This window comes from Aotus nancymaae, unplaced genomic scaffold (genome assembly GCF_030222135.1).
Source record: "Aotus nancymaae isolate 86718 unplaced genomic scaffold, 86718_ANA_hifiasm-v0.15.2.pri h1tg000007l, whole genome shotgun sequence".
Classification (NCBI taxonomy): domain Eukaryota; kingdom Metazoa; phylum Chordata; class Mammalia; order Primates; family Aotidae; genus Aotus; species Aotus nancymaae.
The window spans coordinates 16,667,748-16,685,048 of NW_026988418.1; the positions used below are offsets into that span (position 1 = coordinate 16,667,748).

At 43.0% G+C, this 17,301-nt stretch overlaps 1 protein-coding gene across 1 annotated transcript in view; it reads left to right on the forward strand.

The window, feature by feature from the left end:
- The window catches only part of CPT2 (carnitine palmitoyltransferase 2), a 23,003-nt gene continuing 5,702 nt past the window's right edge, over positions 1–17,301 (forward strand). The window contains exons 1-3 of the mRNA XM_012442807.3: positions 1–255; positions 9,004–9,084; positions 10,583–10,689. Coding sequence (XP_012298230.2) covers positions 104–255; positions 9,004–9,084; positions 10,583–10,689 — 340 coding nt within the window. The 5' untranslated portion in view covers positions 1–103. The remainder of the gene's footprint in view (positions 256–9,003; positions 9,085–10,582; positions 10,690–17,301) is intronic.

Below are 17,301 nucleotides of genomic sequence, written 5' to 3' on the forward strand. Positions count from 1 at the left end.
GGAGTCCTGACGCTTTGTCCTGGGCCCTAAGGGCAGCGGCCTTGTCTTTAGACTCCAGAACTCCCCACTTGCCGTCTTCTCGCCGCCGCAGGCTCCCGGGACGATGGTGCCCCGCCTACTGCTGCGCGCCTGGTCCCGGTGCCCCGCGATTGGCCCGGGAGCCCCCAGTCGGCGCCTCACCGCCGGCTCTGGGCCCGGCCAGTACCTGCAGCGCAGCATCGTGCCCACCATGCACTACCAGGACAGCCTGCCCAGGTGAGCCAGGCCTCCGGGTCCCCGCAGCCCGCTGCCATCCCAGGATCTGCCCCAACCTGACTGCAGTCATCATGACTCTTCTAGTGAACCCGCTTCCTCCCCGAAACCCCTACAGTGGAGGAGGCTGCCACATCCCCTCATATGGAAGTCTTGGGACTTTCAGAATCTCCTAGCACAGGAACCTCAGAACCCTCACATTCTCTTCCAGAACCCCTCGATGTTATCTCAGATTCTCCATCTTGAACCCTTCTCAGATTCCCTCTCCATTAACCTAGCTTCTAGCCAGCTATCCTAAGAGTCCTTCTCTTCTCCCTGAAAAATGCCAGGTCTGCTTATCTCCAGCACTGCTGTAACCCCTCGACTATGGTGTCTCCTGAAAGTACTTTAATGACTGCCTTACATTCCTGCCCGGAATTTGGGTAGGCTGATTCCTAACACATCTTGGTTACCATTCCTCAACTTCTCCCAGCACCGCCTTCACCCCTGTCACTCAGGACCCTCAGCCCCACCCCCCATTTCTCCCATACTCTGTTCTTTCACCCCCTCCATCAGCCCCTACAAGCACAGCCCGCAAGTGTTCACCCTTGCCTTCAACTGACCCTCACCCATGTTTTTAAATCTTTAACCTCCTAAGTCCAGTCTTCACCCGGAAACTTTTCACTGCCTCCCAGCCCTCCTCAACACGTTCCTCCCTCTAAAACATCCTTCCTCACCCGCAGTACCCCTTGAAAGCGCAGCTCACCCTCACAGAATTCTAGACACCACCCTCAGTACCCGGTCCACAGTCCATCATACTCAGATCCAGAGCCCACTCAAATTCTCTCTCCTTCTCACCATGGGCTACCTGTCCTTGAGAACCTTCACCCAGAATCCACTTCCCCTCTGAAAATAGCCTTAGTAAATCCTCTCCTCTTCCCTCCCACAGTACTTTCTTAAATCCGGCTTCCAGTTCCCCCAGCCTTCGTCTGAGTTGCCAGGTGTCCTTCTTCAATATCAGAAATTTTCTTCACCCTTTAAACCAAACCTGAGCTAACTTCTAACTTACTGAGTAACTCAGTTCCTGGAGCCAAGTTCAAAATTTGTCTCAAAGACCCTTCTCACCTTCTTTCTCACCATACTAACCTGAGGGATTCCTTGCACTCCAGGAGCTGGTGGCCAGGCTCCTTCCCCGTGTGTGGAACAAAGATTGTGTCACAGGCCTCACCCCAGCTGCTGGGTTGCTGTTTTTCTCTGCATCCAGGACCACTTAACCCAGTGTCATCACTAAACACCCCCACCCTCTCAGGAAGATGGAGTGATTCTTGTGAAATGACATTTTGTGCAGACATCTAAGACAAATGAAAATGAGATTATCTACACGTGGCAAGTGGGAGGAAGAAAAAGGGACTTTGTGCCTGTGGGATAGGCCTGGGACAGGCTTCCTCCCTGTCAACTTGTTGTTATGAGCTGAACCAGTATGTGGGTGAAAGGTGAGGACTGACAGAACCTGTCTTCACTTGCCAAGTTCAGAGTCAGATGGTCATTGACTTTCAGGCAGGCCTGGGCCCCACCCAGGTTTAAGATCAGAGGGGTTTTCTGCATTTTAAAATTGGAAAGCTGGAAAGAATATTTAAGATCATTTATTCCAACCCCATCCACAGCACAGTCTGTAGGAATCTGGAGGTACCAATTCAAACTCCAGTTCAAATAGTACCACAGTCACCCACGTATAATTTTAAGCAACCAACCTCCCCCAGACATCCATTATCTTATTTGTAAATTGGGAGTCAGATGAGAGATGAGATTCCTCTCTCTCTCAGATTCTAGACTGGTAAAATGTATAATCTTTCACACTCACTCATTGATGTTACACTTGGTGAAAATTCCTGACTTTGAGGTCTGGTAGAATGTAGTTTCAGATTCTGGATCTGCAACTCTTTTTTTTTTTTTTTTTGAGACAGAGTCTTGCTCTTTCGCTCAGGCTAGAGTGCAATGGCATGGTCTCGGCTCACTGCAAACTCTGCCTCCCGGGTTCTAGTGATTCTCCTGCCTCAGCCTCCCGAGTAGCTGGGATTACAGGTGCACGTCACCATGCCCGGCTTATTTTTGTATTTTTAGTAGAGATGGGTTTCACCGTGTTGGCCAGGCTGGTCTCGAGATCCTGACCTTGTGATCCACCTGCCTCAGCCTCCCAAAGTGCTGGGATTACAGGCGTGAGCCATCGCTCCCAGCAGATCTGCAACTCTTAACTAGAACTTTGGGCAATTGTGTTAACTTCTTTGAGCCACAGTTCATTTTGGTTTTTTTGAGACAGAGTTTTTCTCTGTCACCCAGGCTGGAGTACAGTGGCCCTATCTCGGCTCACTGCAACTTCTGCCTCCCAGGTTCAAGGGATCCTCCCACCTCAGGCTCCCAAGTAGCTGGGATTATAAGCATGCACCACCACGCCCAGCTAATTTTTGTATTTTTAGTAGAGATGGAGTTTCACCATGTTGGCCAGGCTGATCTCAAACTCCAGATCTCAAGTGATCTGCCTGCCTGGGCCTACCAAAGTGCTGGGATTACAGGCATGTGCTACCTCACCTGACCTGAGCCACAGTTCTTACCTGTAAGGTAGGAATAGCAACACACAGTTCTTAAGGTTATTGTGAGACTAGACTGAGATAAGGTGCCAAAGACAGAGAACCATCAGGATTAGTCGCCTTAGGGAATGACTGGTCCTTTTATATTAGGTGTTCCAGCTGTCTCCCTCCCTCTTCCTGTTCCTGACTTGTCACTCCCGCTTTTTTTTTTTTCCTTTGTGAGACAGGATCTTACTCTGTCACCCAGGCTGGAGTGCAGTGGTATGAACAAGGCTCACTGCAGCCTCAACCTCCTGGGCTCAAGCCATCCTTCTGCCTTAGCCGCCCAAGTAGTTGGAACTATAGGCACATGCCACCACACCTGGCTAATTTTTGTATTTTTTGTAGAGATGGGGTTTTGCCATGTTGCCCAGGCTGGTCCTGGACTCCAGTGATTCCCCTGCTTCCGCCTCCCAAAGTGCTGGCACTACAAGCATGAGTTGCCACGCCCAGCCTCACTGCTGCCTTTTAATCATGAACTCTCTGTTTCCTCTAGGAGCCCTTGCACTATCATTTGCCTGTTTTTTAGGGATTATGTTTTATTCTTGGCTTTTTTTGTGAGTGTGGTAAAATATACACAACACATTTTGCCATTTTAACTATTTTTAGGCTTGTAGTTCAGTGAGATGTTATTTTAAAGCGTTATATTTAAAACTGTAAGTCCTAAGGACACAAATAGTGGATCAGCGTGATCTCAATCATATGATTAATTCGATAAGCATTTATTAATGTGGATTGGGAGAAGAGTCATGGTGAGGAGCCTGCGGTATAGGGGGCGAGACTTGATAGGTAAACAGTTAGGGTGTAAAGAACTAAGTGGGAAGGAGCATCTTAACGGTCGTTAGGCTCATGAACCCAGAGTCAGACCTGATTTTCCTTTTTCTTTTCTCTTTTTTTGAGACTGAGTCTCGCTGTCACCCGGGCTGGAGTGCAGTGGTGCTATCTCGGCTGACTGCAACCTCCTCCTCCTGAGTTCAAGCGATTCTCCTGCCTCAGCCTCCCAGGTAGCTGGAATTACAATCGTGTGCCACCACACCCAGCTACATTTTTTTTTTGTATTTTTAGTGGAGATAGGGTTTCATTCAACATGTTGGCCAGGTTGGTCTTGAACTCTTAACCTCACCTGATCCACCTGCCTAGGCCTCCCAAAGTGCTAGGATTACAGGCATAAGCCACCATGCCCATCCCCAGACCTAATTTTTCATCCCAGTTCCACTTACTAGCTATGTGGCCATGAGCAAGTCATCTCACCTAGAAATGGGAATGATGATATTAAAGCATTTAGTATAGCATCTGGTACATGGCAAATACTCAGTGGATATTCATAATTACTACAACTGCTTTCAACAGACATTTGTTGCATGTCTAGAATGTGCCAGAAGAGAACTGTTGTGTTGTGTGAATGACTTGGTACTTGGGTAAGTACAGGAAGCTTCACGGAGGAGGTGACCATTGGGTTGGTATTTGAAGTTTACCACGGGAGAGGAATCAGGGAGGACAGAGCAGCACATGCCAAAGATCAGAAGCCTGAAATACATGACATGTTCAGAATTGGGAGAAGTTTATAAGAGGCTCAGCCCAAAGTAAAGAATCACAGTGTAGGCTTTAAATTATTGGAATTGGCCCAGGGTGAGTGTGGGGAAGAGGGGCCCATTGTATCTTTTAAAAAATCAATGATCAGGCACCAAGTTAGGTCTATAATTGATTGATAATAAGTGCCAATTTCCTGTTGTTTTTCTTTTAATCCCTAATCATTACATGTCTTATTTAAGCCCAAGACATAATAGGCACGTTCTCTAGAATCCACGTAGGAGGCAGGTGAGGCAGTTTTCAGGGTACGGAGGGTAACACATGGAAGCAGTAATGCTTTCGGCCACAGAGGCATGTCCTTCAGACCAATTGTCTTGACATCCAGGATGACTTTATTCCTGAGCAACTCCATGAAAACTATCCGAATTGTAACTAGAACATGTAAATATAGAAAAGGCTTTTTAGCTGTGTTCTGAAGAACAATAATATACCTACTGCTTGGAGGCCAATGGGACAATGATGGCTGGTGGCAGAGAGCAACGTACACAGGAGACAAATCTTTTTAGCACTTACATCGGTCTTCATTTTGGCAAATGACGTTTAGTGGAGGTGGGGTAGGAAGGAGAACCCACGTGGCTAAGATGAAACTACCATGTACCCCTCTCAAGACCCTGGCTCTACTTTCAAACCCTGGTGAATTACAACACAGGGAGCTCAAGGAACTCCCAGAATGCACGTGAAACTTTTGGTGTTCATTGAGGAATTGTGGAGAAAGCAGAATAGTGCAAAGAAACCGGAGGTGATCACACTTCTTTATTTTTCAAGAGGATACATGTTATTCTTCCTTTTCTTTTTTTCTTTCTTTCCTTCCTTTTCTTTCTTTCTACTTGTTTTGGATGTTAGAGAATAAATGTTGACTGGAAGAATGGTTTGTGAGCACTTATAGAAAAAGAAATTGTTACAGTAAGGACCTTTGTAGTAGCAAGTTATAGAAACTCCAATTCAAACTGGTTTAAGCAAACAGGAACAGATGACCTCACAGACCTAAAAATCCAGGTTGACTTGAGGGGCTCAGATGATGTCCCCTGAACTCTCTTTTGCCTTCCTGCTTGGCTTTTTTAAATGTATGTGACTCCATTCTCAAGCAGGCTCTCTCCTCATGGTGACAAAGTGGCAGCCAACATGTGAGGCAGAGCTTAGTGACCCTAGCTATTGGAGAGTCCCCCTTCCTAATAGTTCTACAAGTTCTGTAATTAAGTCATATTGGTTCTCACTGGGTCTCTGAGACTCAGGGTACTGGTCCCTCCTAAAAGAGAGTGGCTTTCTTTGGAGAGAAATCTGAAAGCAAGTGGTATTTTAGAATAGTCAGATTGAGAAGGGCGAGGAGGTAGAAGTGCTGGAGAAGACTTTATAGAATACAGGGATGGAATGGAAGTTCTAAAAGGTATGGTGGAAGGGGCTGGTGAAGAATGGAATAGAAGTTCTAAAAGGTATGGTAGAAGGGGCTGGTGAAGAATAGCTGCGTGAGGCCAAATTGGATGGTGCTGAGTGGATAGAAGAAAATAATAGGGGGCACAGTTTGCACCTCCTGTGGGAGGTGTTGAAATAGAAGGAGGGCAGGAAACCAGTAGGGAAATGGAAGGATTTAGAGTGTGTTTTCTGTAGATAACTATAGATATCTGGATATCTACGAATATCTAATGTACATTTAGTGTATGCTGTATGTTCAGTGTTGACGGTGTGTCAGGTTCCTGCTAAGCTCTTTATGTATATTATTTAATCCTCCTAAGAGCCCTGTGAGTTATTATTTAACAAATGGAGACAGAGGAGCCAGAGTATTCAGAAATTTGCCCAAGATCACATGGATAATAAGTGCCAGGGTGCAAGATGCAAGCCTAGATCTGTGTGATTCTGAAGGCTGCGAATTTCACCTCTCTAGTATACTGGACATATTGGTGATAGACTTGTGCCTACGTGTGGTTGGAACTTGAGAAATGCATTTCAGATCTCTCTGTGAGGCAGTTCTTTTTAATTCATAGACTGGAAGTGGAGTCTGAGAGACATCAAGTAATTTGCCACCTGTGACCACATAACTAGAGGTAAATGGCAGCGTTGAGCTTCAAGCCTAGGTCTGACTTTAGACCCCATCCTCTTTCCACTGTGTCAGTACAGTAGTTCTTATACCTTTAGACTTCACAGATCAGTAAAATCATGACGGAAAAGTACTGCTATCAACATTTTCTTAAAAGAAAGAACTTTTAATGACTGCCATCCACAAAAAAATAATCTGAGAATTAAGGACAGACTTTTAAATTAAGCAAATTAAGCAGATTTGTGGAAAGCTCACCATACTGTCCATACTTTTTCATTTCATTGTACACCAGTAACTTCATCACCATGGCCATTGTCTGCCAAGTGTTCAGTTATTCAGGGATGCAGACAGTATTGCTACCTGGCATTTACACTGAGGGCATTTTACATAAGGCAAACAATTTAGACCTGGGATGCTTGACATATTCATTATCTTTAATATATTTTATAGAAAATAGGCAATTTTTATATCCATGATCATTTTTATACTAGTCTGTGCTGCTACAATTTCCATCTAGAAAATTTAGTTTTTATCGTATATAGTTTTATTTTATACTAGTCTGTGCTGCTACAATTTCCATCTAGAAAATTTAGTTTTTATTGTATTCATAACTCAAATATAAATAATCACTCTGAAAACTTGCTTTACTCCACTAAAGATCAGGCTACAGTTAACACTACAAAAAAAAAAAAATTTTTTTTTTTTTTTTTGAGACAGGGTCTCTCACTCTGTTGCCTAGGCTGGAGTACAGTGGCCCGATCTCAGCTTACTGCAACCTCTGCCTTCCAGGCTCAAGCAATCCTCCCACCTTGGCCTCCCAAGTAGCTGGGACCACAGGCATGCATTACCATGCCTGGCTAATTTTTTGTATCATTTGTAGAAATAGGGTTTCACCATATTGCTCAGGTGGTCTTGAACTCCTGGACTCAAGCAATCTGCCTGCCTCAGCTTCCCAAAGTGCTAGGACTACAGGTGTGAACCACCGTGCCCAGCCTTACTCCAGAAAATGTTAAATAGCACTGTTTTTTAATCAAATTGCCATTGTCTCTAATGTAGAATTTTGTTTAAAGGGAAGAAGGTAAACTTTCATGAATATTCCTACTGTAATAAAACTAAGTCTTAAGAAACGTATGTAGGCAACTCTGGAATTATGAGACAGCTGAGACAGTACCTAGGATTTTTCTGAGTAAGTCAGTGAACATAAGGGGATCTATGGTGTTAAAGTGTTGTGAATGGTTACTTAGTACAGTCTGAGTCCATAATGGCAGTAAATAATTGGTTTATTTATGTTGTATTACAGATAAACATGCATTGAAAAATAAACTGATGAACCACAGTATATCTTATATTAGGCTTTTAAACTGTTTTATGTATCATGTTTCAGTTTTCCTAAATGACTGATACATTTCAGTATTTTGCATATCAGTGTTAATTTTGAGCCAGGCATGGTGGCTCACACCTTTAATCCCAGCACTTTGGGAGGCTGAGGCAGGTGGATCATGAGGTCAGGAGTTTGAGACCAGCCTGGCCAATATGGTGAAACCCCATCTCTAGTAAAAAAAAAATACAAAAAATTTGCTGGGTATGGTGGCATGCGCCTGTAGTCCCAGATGCTTGGGAGGCTGAGGCAGGAGAATTGCTTGAACCCAGGAGGTGGAGGTTGCAATGAGCTGAGATTGCACCACTGCACTCCAGCCTGGGTGACAGAGCAAGACTCCATCTCAAAAAAAAAAAAAAGTGTTAATTGTGAGTTGGTAGAGGTAACCTATAAAACTCTGATTGTTTTGATAGTAGGGGATATATCTTTCAATAAAACCTTTGAAATGAAAGAGAAAATACACCTCACTTTACTGTCCATGTGTTTTCATTTCATGATAACCCAGTAACTTCATCACCATAGCCATCTTTGGGAATCACTGGTAGAGAGAATGATGAGTAGGCAAATTGTTGTTCCTGTTATTTAAGCATGTGGGACTATCTGGTTCTTCCTAATGGCACTCCTGGTGTCTGGACATGGCTTACTGGTCGATTCCTACCTTTCAGTGACTGTAGCCCCCATATATAGCTGACCCTTGGACAGATTTGTGTTTCACTCTTACACAATTATCTGTTGTAAAATGCAGAAGAAAATTTAAAAAATAGAAACTTTTCATTTTATCCTAGAGAAGAAAAATACAGTTGTTCAAACTAAGGGTAGAATTAAATCAGTGCCAATACAGTGTTAGCACAGGTGTTAGAATTGTGACCAGGAAACAGGAATGCTTGGGGCAGCTTCTGCTTCCCCATTTTGAATCTATTATTATTATTAAATATAATTATATTAGTATTTTACTTAAAGATTTTGTTGTTATTTTACTTAAAAAGTAGAGTTACCATTGATATACTTGGTATTAGTAAACACACTGATTCTGATTTGTCAGTGGCTTCTGATTGTTGGTGAAATTATGATCCAGTAATCAGTTCATTAAAGCTAATTAACCTCTTCCACATACTATCAGTCTTACACTAACCTTGCTTTCTCTCCAGGCTGCCTATTCCCAAACTTGAAGATACCATCAGGAGATACCTCAATGCACAGAAGCCTCTCTTGGATGATGGCCAGTTCAGGTAAATACTAAGAACCTTGGGTGAGCATAGTTGGGATGGTTCAAGACAGGGTGGTGGACCGAGCTTCAGGGAATGTCTGTGACTCGGCTGGGTCTCTAGGAACCCAGAACCTGTTGTACATTTGCAAGTTCAGGAAGTAGATTTTCATTCATGAAGGACAGACCAAGCCCCGAGGGTACCTCTAAACAGGCTCAACAAGAGATAGTTTATAAGCCAGAATGCCAAATATGTACTTTCCCTTAGCAGATGTACCTGGGAGGCTCACTGGTACTAGTCATTTATAGAAAGCATGTGCCGTTGGAAGGGAGGTCCCTTGAGGAGACCATACGGCAGACCAGAAGTCTGCACACTGAGCATGTTTGTTGAGTTGGATAGCAGCCTCCAAAATGTATGCCTTTTTTCATGAAATTTAGTGGATGATCTTATTTGAAATTAGGGTTGTGGCAGATGTAATTAGTTAAGATGAGGTCCTACTGGAGTAGTATGGGTCCTTAGTCAAATATGACTGGTGTCCTTGTAAGAAGAAGACACAGAGACAGCCATGTGAGGACACAGGCAGAGACTGGAGTGATGTGTCAACAAGCCAAGGCACGCCAAGGATTGCTGGCAGCACCAGAATCTCAAAGAAAGCCATGCAAGAGATTGTTCCCCAGTCTTCAGAGAGGATATAGTCCTACTGACCCCTTGATTTTGTACTTGAAGTCTCCGGAACTGTGAGAGAATAAATTTCTATTGTTTGAAGCCACCCAGTTTGTGGTGTTTTGTTACAGCAGTCCTTAGGAAGCTAATACAGCATGGAATTGGAAAATAATACCAGACATTGTCAAAGTGGATTGCATTAAGTTCTTGTAGCCTACTGTAGTACTCTTTTTCCATAGTGGAAATTTTTCTCTACGGGTAACTGGCACTGTTGTTGGAATCATAGAACTCTTCACTGGACAGTGATGGAGAAACAGATGAATTATCCATAATCTAGTCCTCTGTTTTCAAATATTCCTTATTAATCATTTGAAGTTTCTCTTGATATGGTAATAGCTACTAGTTACTAAGTATTATGTTTTAGGGTATTCTAAATCCTTAGTTTTACAAATATTTTTTAATCTTTTAAAGTGGTATTATCTGTTTTACACATCAAGAAACAGACTCAGATCAAGTAACTTATACAAGATTACACAATGTGAAAAGTGACAGGGCTAGGATTCAGACTTAACTTCTGTTGACTCCAGAGCTTATGTCCTTTTCTCCATGCCAAACTGCCTTCTAGGGTATGGATTGTTTTGTGAGATGATTGATTTTCCTAATCATTCGTTTTAAGAAGGTAGTCTAGATTATCAATTTTAGATTGATTCCTGTTCTGGTTAGAGGTACTTTCTGATCTCATTCCAGATTTTAGGGCTATGCTGTTGAGGACCCAAAACTCTATGAGTTCCTTGCCATGAACCTAAAAATCACATATTTCCTACTGTGGTTTGATTTTGTCTTTTCTTGAATGTTTCAGGAAAACAGAACAATTTTGCAAGAGTTTTGAAAATGGGATTGGAAAAGAACTGCACAAGCAGCTGGTTGCTCAGGACAAACAGAATAAACATACAAGCTACATTTCAGGTAGGTAAGCTTGGCTGTGGGTGTGATTTCTCCCAGAGCCCTCCATAATGAAAAGTAAGGCATATTCTCTCCTGTTTGGATCTCAAAGATATTGTTGGTGAGACTGGCAAATGAAGTAATGTCTCATCCTCCCTTCCTGAGGTAAATGTTAAGGCTGAGTGTGTTCCTCATCTGCTGAGGTGTTGACTGGAGTCCATGCTCAAGGACAATGGCTGGCCTTCTCTGTAGATGGGATTGAGGCAGAACCTAATCAATGGTCCCGTCTGAAAAGGATGCAGGATTAAGTCCTATGTGCTGTATCATTCTGGGTCCTTCACAGTCAGGCAGAACTATCCTCTCCAGCCTCATCTCACCACCCACCCTGACATACTTCCTGCTGAGCTCCTCATTGCTCCCTGAACCCTCAGTCTTTCATTCTTCTGTGCCTTTATCCATGCTGTTCCCACTAGCATTTTTTTGCCTGGCAAATTCTTCTTTTAAGATCCAAAGAGGATGGTTTTCTGTGAAACCTTCTCAGTCCTTTTTCCTCTCCATTCAGAGTTGGTTGCTTCCACCTCTGTTCCTACAGCACTTCTTTTAGTTTAAATATTTACCAAGGTTATATATGCACAAAGTTTAAAGAATCAGACAGTTCTATAAGGCTTGTTAGGAAAAAGAGCAATTTCCTGATTATCTCCTAATTTCCCACTTCTCACTTTCAGCTCATAAATCTTTTGATTTATATCCCCGTATCTCTAAATTAGATACTTATGTTACTGCATCTTGATTTTTTTTGCTTTAGTCATTAGCTATTGACATCTCAATGTAGAAGATTAGAATCCAGCAGTATTTTACATCCCACCACATATACGAGTGTATACACGCACTTCCTATCCCCTCATTTTCATAGCATAGGGATTTGTAATTTTGGATAACTCAGTATCTAGTGTATATGTTCTTATCATCATATAAGCACTATTGTCAGCTGAGTCATGTAGCATATCGGGATTGTTTTTCCTGAAGTTAATAATTATTCCATCCTGTCTCTTGTTTAGTTTTCTATGTGCTTACTATTTTACCCCAGATTCTTCCCAAGCTGTCTAAATCTCCTCTCAATACATGAAAGCAGATTGGACATTCTATTCTTTTGGCCTTCTTGACGAAACCCCTTCCAGAACTTGCAACATGATCTAGTCTAGATTTATGAGCCTTTTGGCCTTCTGTGAAGCTCCTCTCCTGGGGTCTTTCACCATCAGCTGGGGCATCTGTCATCTCTTTGTCATGTTGAGACTCGAGTTTGTCTTTCATATTTTCTTCTTTCTTGGTTTCTCTCTCTCTCTCTCTCTCTCTCTCTCTCTCTCTCTCTCTCTCTCTCTCTCTCTTAATCAGAGCACATATTCCCTTTACTATCTGGAAGCAGAACATGGGAAGCAAAAATTTTTAAATGGCCCTTATACTTCATTGATAATTTGGCCAGGTTGGAAATCATTTTCCCACAGAATTTCGGAAGCTTTGCTCCATTGTCTTTTAGTGTCCAGTGTTGCTGTTGGTAAATCTAATGTTATTCTGAGACTTGATCTTTTCACTGCTTCTTCTGTCTGCTTTTGGAAGCTTTTTAGAATCTTCTCTTTGTCCCCAGTGTTTTGAAATTTCAAGTAATGTGTTTTGGTGTGAGTCTATCCTTACCCATTTTGTTGGGCCACTCTGTGAGTCCTTTGAATCTGGAAACTCATTCTTCAGGTTTGGGATATTTTCTTGTTTTATTTCCTTGATTTTCTTCCTCTCCATTTTTTTCCTGTTTTTTTCTTTGTAGAACTCTTATTATTCAGGTGTAGAATTTCTGGGTCTCATCCTCTAATTTTCTTATCTTTTCTCTCATTTTTTCATCTGCTATTTTGTTCCATCATCTTGGGAGATTTACTTAATTTTAATCTCTCAAACTGTCTATTGATTTTTTAAATTTCTGCTTTCCTATTTTTTACTTCCACAAGTTATTTTTTCTCCTTAGGGTGTTCTTAATTAAAAAAAAATAGTTTATCTCTGAGAATTCTTTTTAAAGATCTCTTCTCTCTTCAGTCTGTTGCCTCAAAGTTGCATTTTTCCTGTTTGTTTTGCCCTTTTCTTTCTTCAGATGCTTCATAATCCTGTGTTGTCTTAGATATCAGTGAGATATTAAAAAGGCTCTTGGAAGCTATGTGGATGAGGGTAGGGCTTTTAAGTTACAGGCTTTGCGCTAATGGTGATTGATATGGTTTGGCTCTATGTCCCCACCCAAATCTCATCTTGAATTGTAATAGCCACATATTGAGGGAGGGACCTGGAGGGAGGTGACTGGATCATGGGGGTGGTTTTCCCCATGCTGTTCTCATGATAGTGAATTCTCATGAGCTCTGAAAGTTAAAAAGTGGTTAGCAGTTCCCCCCACTTGTTCTCTTTCTCTCCTGCTGCCATGTAAGATGTGCCTTGCTTCCCCTTCACCTTGCACCATGAGGCATCAGTTTCCTGATGCCTCCCCAGCCATGAGGAACTGTGAGCCAATTAAACCTCTTTTCTTTATAAATTACCCAGTCTCAGGTGGTTCTTTATAGCAGTGTGAAAATGTACTAATACAGAAAACTGGTACCAGGATGGGGGGCATTGCTATAAAGATACCTGAAAATATGGAAGCAACGTTGGAACTGGGTAATGGGGAGAGGTTGGAACAGTTTGGAGGGCTCAGAAGAAGACAGGAAAATGTGGGACAGTTTGGAACTTCTTAGAGACTTGTTGAATGGTTTTGACCAAAATGCTGATAGTGATTTGGACAATGAAGTCCAGGCTGAAGTGGTCTCAAATGGAGATGAGGAACTTATTGGGAACTGGAGCAAAGGTTACTCTTACTATGCTTTAGCAGAGACTGGTGGCATTTTGCCCCACCCTAGAGATCTGTAGAACTTTAAACTTGAGATAGATGATTTAGGGTGTCTGATGGAAGAAATTTCTAAGCAACAAAGCATTCAAGAGGTGTCCTGGCTTTTTCTGAAAGCATATGGTCATATGCATTCACAAAGAGATGATCTGAAATTGGAACTTAATGTTTAAAAGGGAAGCAGAGCAGCTGGGTGTGGAGGCTCATGCCTATAATCCTAGCACTTTGGGAGGCCAAGGTGGTGGATCATGAGTCAGGAGGTCAAGACCAGCCTGGCTAAGGTGGTAAAACCCCATCTCTACTAAAAATACAACAATCAGCCAGGCGTGGTGGCAGGTACCTGTAATCCCAGCTACTTGGGAGGCTGAGGCAGAGAATTTCTTGAACTCGGAAAGTGGAGGTTGCAGTGAGCCAAGATTGCATCACTGCACTCTAGCCTCGACAGAATGAGACTCCATCTAAAAAAAAAAAAAGTTGGGGGCGACGAGCAAAACATAAAAGTTTGGAAAATTTGCAGCCTGACCATGCAGTAGAAAAGAAAAATTTTCTGGGAAGAAATTCAAGCCACCGACTGCAGAAATTTGTATAAGTAATGAGAAGCCAAATGTTTATAGTCAAGACAATGGGGAAGATGTCTCCAGGGCATTTCAGAGATCTTTACAGCAGCCCCTCCCATTATAGGACCAGAGGCCTAAGAGGGGAATATGGTTTCCTAGACCCTGCTGTTCTGTGCAGCCTCAGGACATGGTGCCCTGTGTCCCAGGCACTCCAGCTCCAGCTATGGCTAAAAGGGGCCAAGGCACAGCTGTGGCTTGCTTCAGAGGATGTAAGCTCCAAGCATTGGAGGCTTCCCCATGGTGTTGGGTGTGCAGAAAACAAGAGTTGAGGTTTGGAAACCTCCTCCTAGATTTCAGAGGATATGTGAAAACACCTGGATGTCCAGGCAGAAGTCTGCTACAGGGTGAAGCCCTCATGGAGATCCTCTACTTGGGTGATGCAGACGGGACATGTGGGGTTAGAGCCTCACACAGAGTTCCCACTGGGGAGCTGAGAACTCTCACCAGGTTGGCACCTGAATGCCTTACTCTCAGCAGTCAGAGGCTTGCTTGCTCTGTGCAGGTTTTTAATTTTCTTTTTTGGCCTTAGGCTGGTTGGGACGTCTACAGCTTCATTCTTTCACCGTTAAATAGTGGGCTTTTTCAGTATTTTCCCTCTTCCCCTTTATAAATTGCTAAAGCCACAAAGCACATTTTTGGGGATCATAGAAGGCTGGGGTTCCAGAAAGGGATCTGTGTGATGGTTCCATTGATGTGGGATTTCCCTACTTGCTGTATTCTCAATTTCTAATAAAAAGAATAAAAAAAAAAAAAGCTGTGAGAAGAGGGCCACTGTCCAGACCCCAGAATGGTAGATACACCAACAGTTTGCACCATGGTGCCTGGAAAAGCCACAGGCATTCAATGCCAGCCTGTGAAAGCAGCCATGGGGCTGTACTCTGCAGAGCCACAGGGGCAGGGCTGCCAAATGCCTTGGGAGCCCACCCCTTGCATCAGCATGCCCTGGATGTGAGACATGAAGTCAAAGATTATTTTGGAGCTTTAAGATTTAATGGCTGCCCCGCTGGATTTTAGATTTTTATGGGGCCTGTAGCCCCTCTGTTTTGGCCATTTTCTCCCTTTTGGAATGGGAGCATTTACCCAGTGCCTGTACCCACATTGTATCTTGAAAGTAACTAACTTGTTTTTTACTTTACAGACTCATAGGCAGAAGGAACTTGCCTTGAAAATCTCAGATGAGACTTTGGACTTGTACTTTTGAGTTAATGCTGGAATGAGTTAAGACTCTAGGGAACTGTTGAGAAGGCATGATCATGTTTTGAAATGTGAAAAGGACATGAGATTTGGGAGGGGCCGGGGTGGAATGAGGTGGTTTGGCTTTGTGTCCCCACCCAAATCTCATCTTGAATTGTAATCCCCAAGTGTCAAAGGAGGGACCTAGTGAGAGGTGACTGGAGCATGGGGGTGGTTTCCCCCATGCTTTTCTTGTGATAGTGAGTTCTCGTGAGATCTGATGGTTTAAAAGTGTTTGGCAGTTCCTACTCCTCACTTGTTTTCTCTCCTGCTGCCATGTAAGATGTGCCTTGCTTCCACTTCACCTTCTGCCATGATTGTAAGTTTCCTAAGGCCTCTCCAGCCATGTGGAACTGAGTCAGTTAAGCCTCTTTTCTTTATAAATTACCCAGTCTCAGGTAGTTCTTTATAGCAGTATGAAAACAGACTGATACAGTGATCCAGCTAAACTGCTTCCTTTGCATTGGGTTAGATTCCTAATGGTAGTGTCATTGGGTTAGATTCCCTAGGGATGCTTTTCCAATGAACTGCCAAAAGGTTGCTAGTGTTGTAGAAGGCAGGGTAAGTAAGCGAAGAAGGTTTGAGATCTTAACTGTGACTCAGGTCTCCCAGTTTTATTTTCTCCAGAGAGTAAAACTTAGTCTTCTACTGGAGTGAGGAGGGAATCTCAGGTTGTGGTGGTGGTAGTGGTGATATAATTAAATAGTCCTGCAACCAGATGTATCTAGGTTGCCAATTACTGAGCCCTCTGGGGGTTCTGCTGTGCAAATCATATGATTTCTTGGCTTTCTTTCCTGCCAATTTAGGATTGGCTTTCTCCAGTCTGCTTTAGTCATTACCAGTTGCATAAGTGCTTTCCAGCTTCCAGTATTTTTCTCTTCTCCCATTCTCTTGGCCTTACTGATTTATGTCTCTTTGAAATTATTTTGCTAAAGGTGGGGAGGTCAGAGGCATGAATGTATGTCTTCTTTCATCAAATATATCTTATCCACCAGTACTACTTCTCTCTCACCATTTTAATGCATTGCATTATGTTTTAATTGTTTGCTTCCTTCACCAGGGTTTTTCAGAATCAAAGACCATGTCCTATTTCTCTCTAAATCCCCTGGACCAAGGTCTGGCACAGCACTGATTCTCAGGAGATGGAACAAGTGAATGGACCAACAAATGAGTAACAGACAAATCCGCAACTATTGATCCTTTTCCCAGTGCTGTACATATGAACATTATTTGCCCCAGTGAAAAAATGGCCCTTATTTATAGAGTTTATTCATGCTTACTAACCCTAGCGGGAACTTTCCTTGACATATTTTCTGGTAAGATATTGCTTCTGGAATTTTTACAGGTTAAACATCTATAGGAACTCAGAGGGCTAGTCTGAGTGATCCATGCACTGATAGTTCTAATAGCTTTTTGAGTGCTTTCTAAACAGGGGGTGCACAAAGGTACACTGTGCACAGAAGGACAGCGAAGATGTTTCCCCTTGATAAGGTGGGCAATCAAGTATGAATGTTGCCCCTGAAAGGAGATGAAACAAGAGAAACCTAAAGAGATGGGGTGCTCTGTTCCAGCATGAATGCAAGTGAAGTGTTACTGTATTGTATTCCTTTAAACCAAGAAACGAAACAGACTGAGAAAGAAAAACCAATTAATCAACATTAGGGAAATGCAAATCAAATCTGCAATGCTATCCTTTACACTTACCAGAATTCTCCATGCAACAAGACACACGATAACAAGTGCTGCAGGGTGCGGTGGCTCACGCCTATAATCCCAGCACTTTGGGAGGCCGAGGCGGGTGGATCACGAGGTCAAGAGATCGAGACCATCCTGGTCAACATGGTGAAACCCCATCTCTACTAAAAATACAAAAAT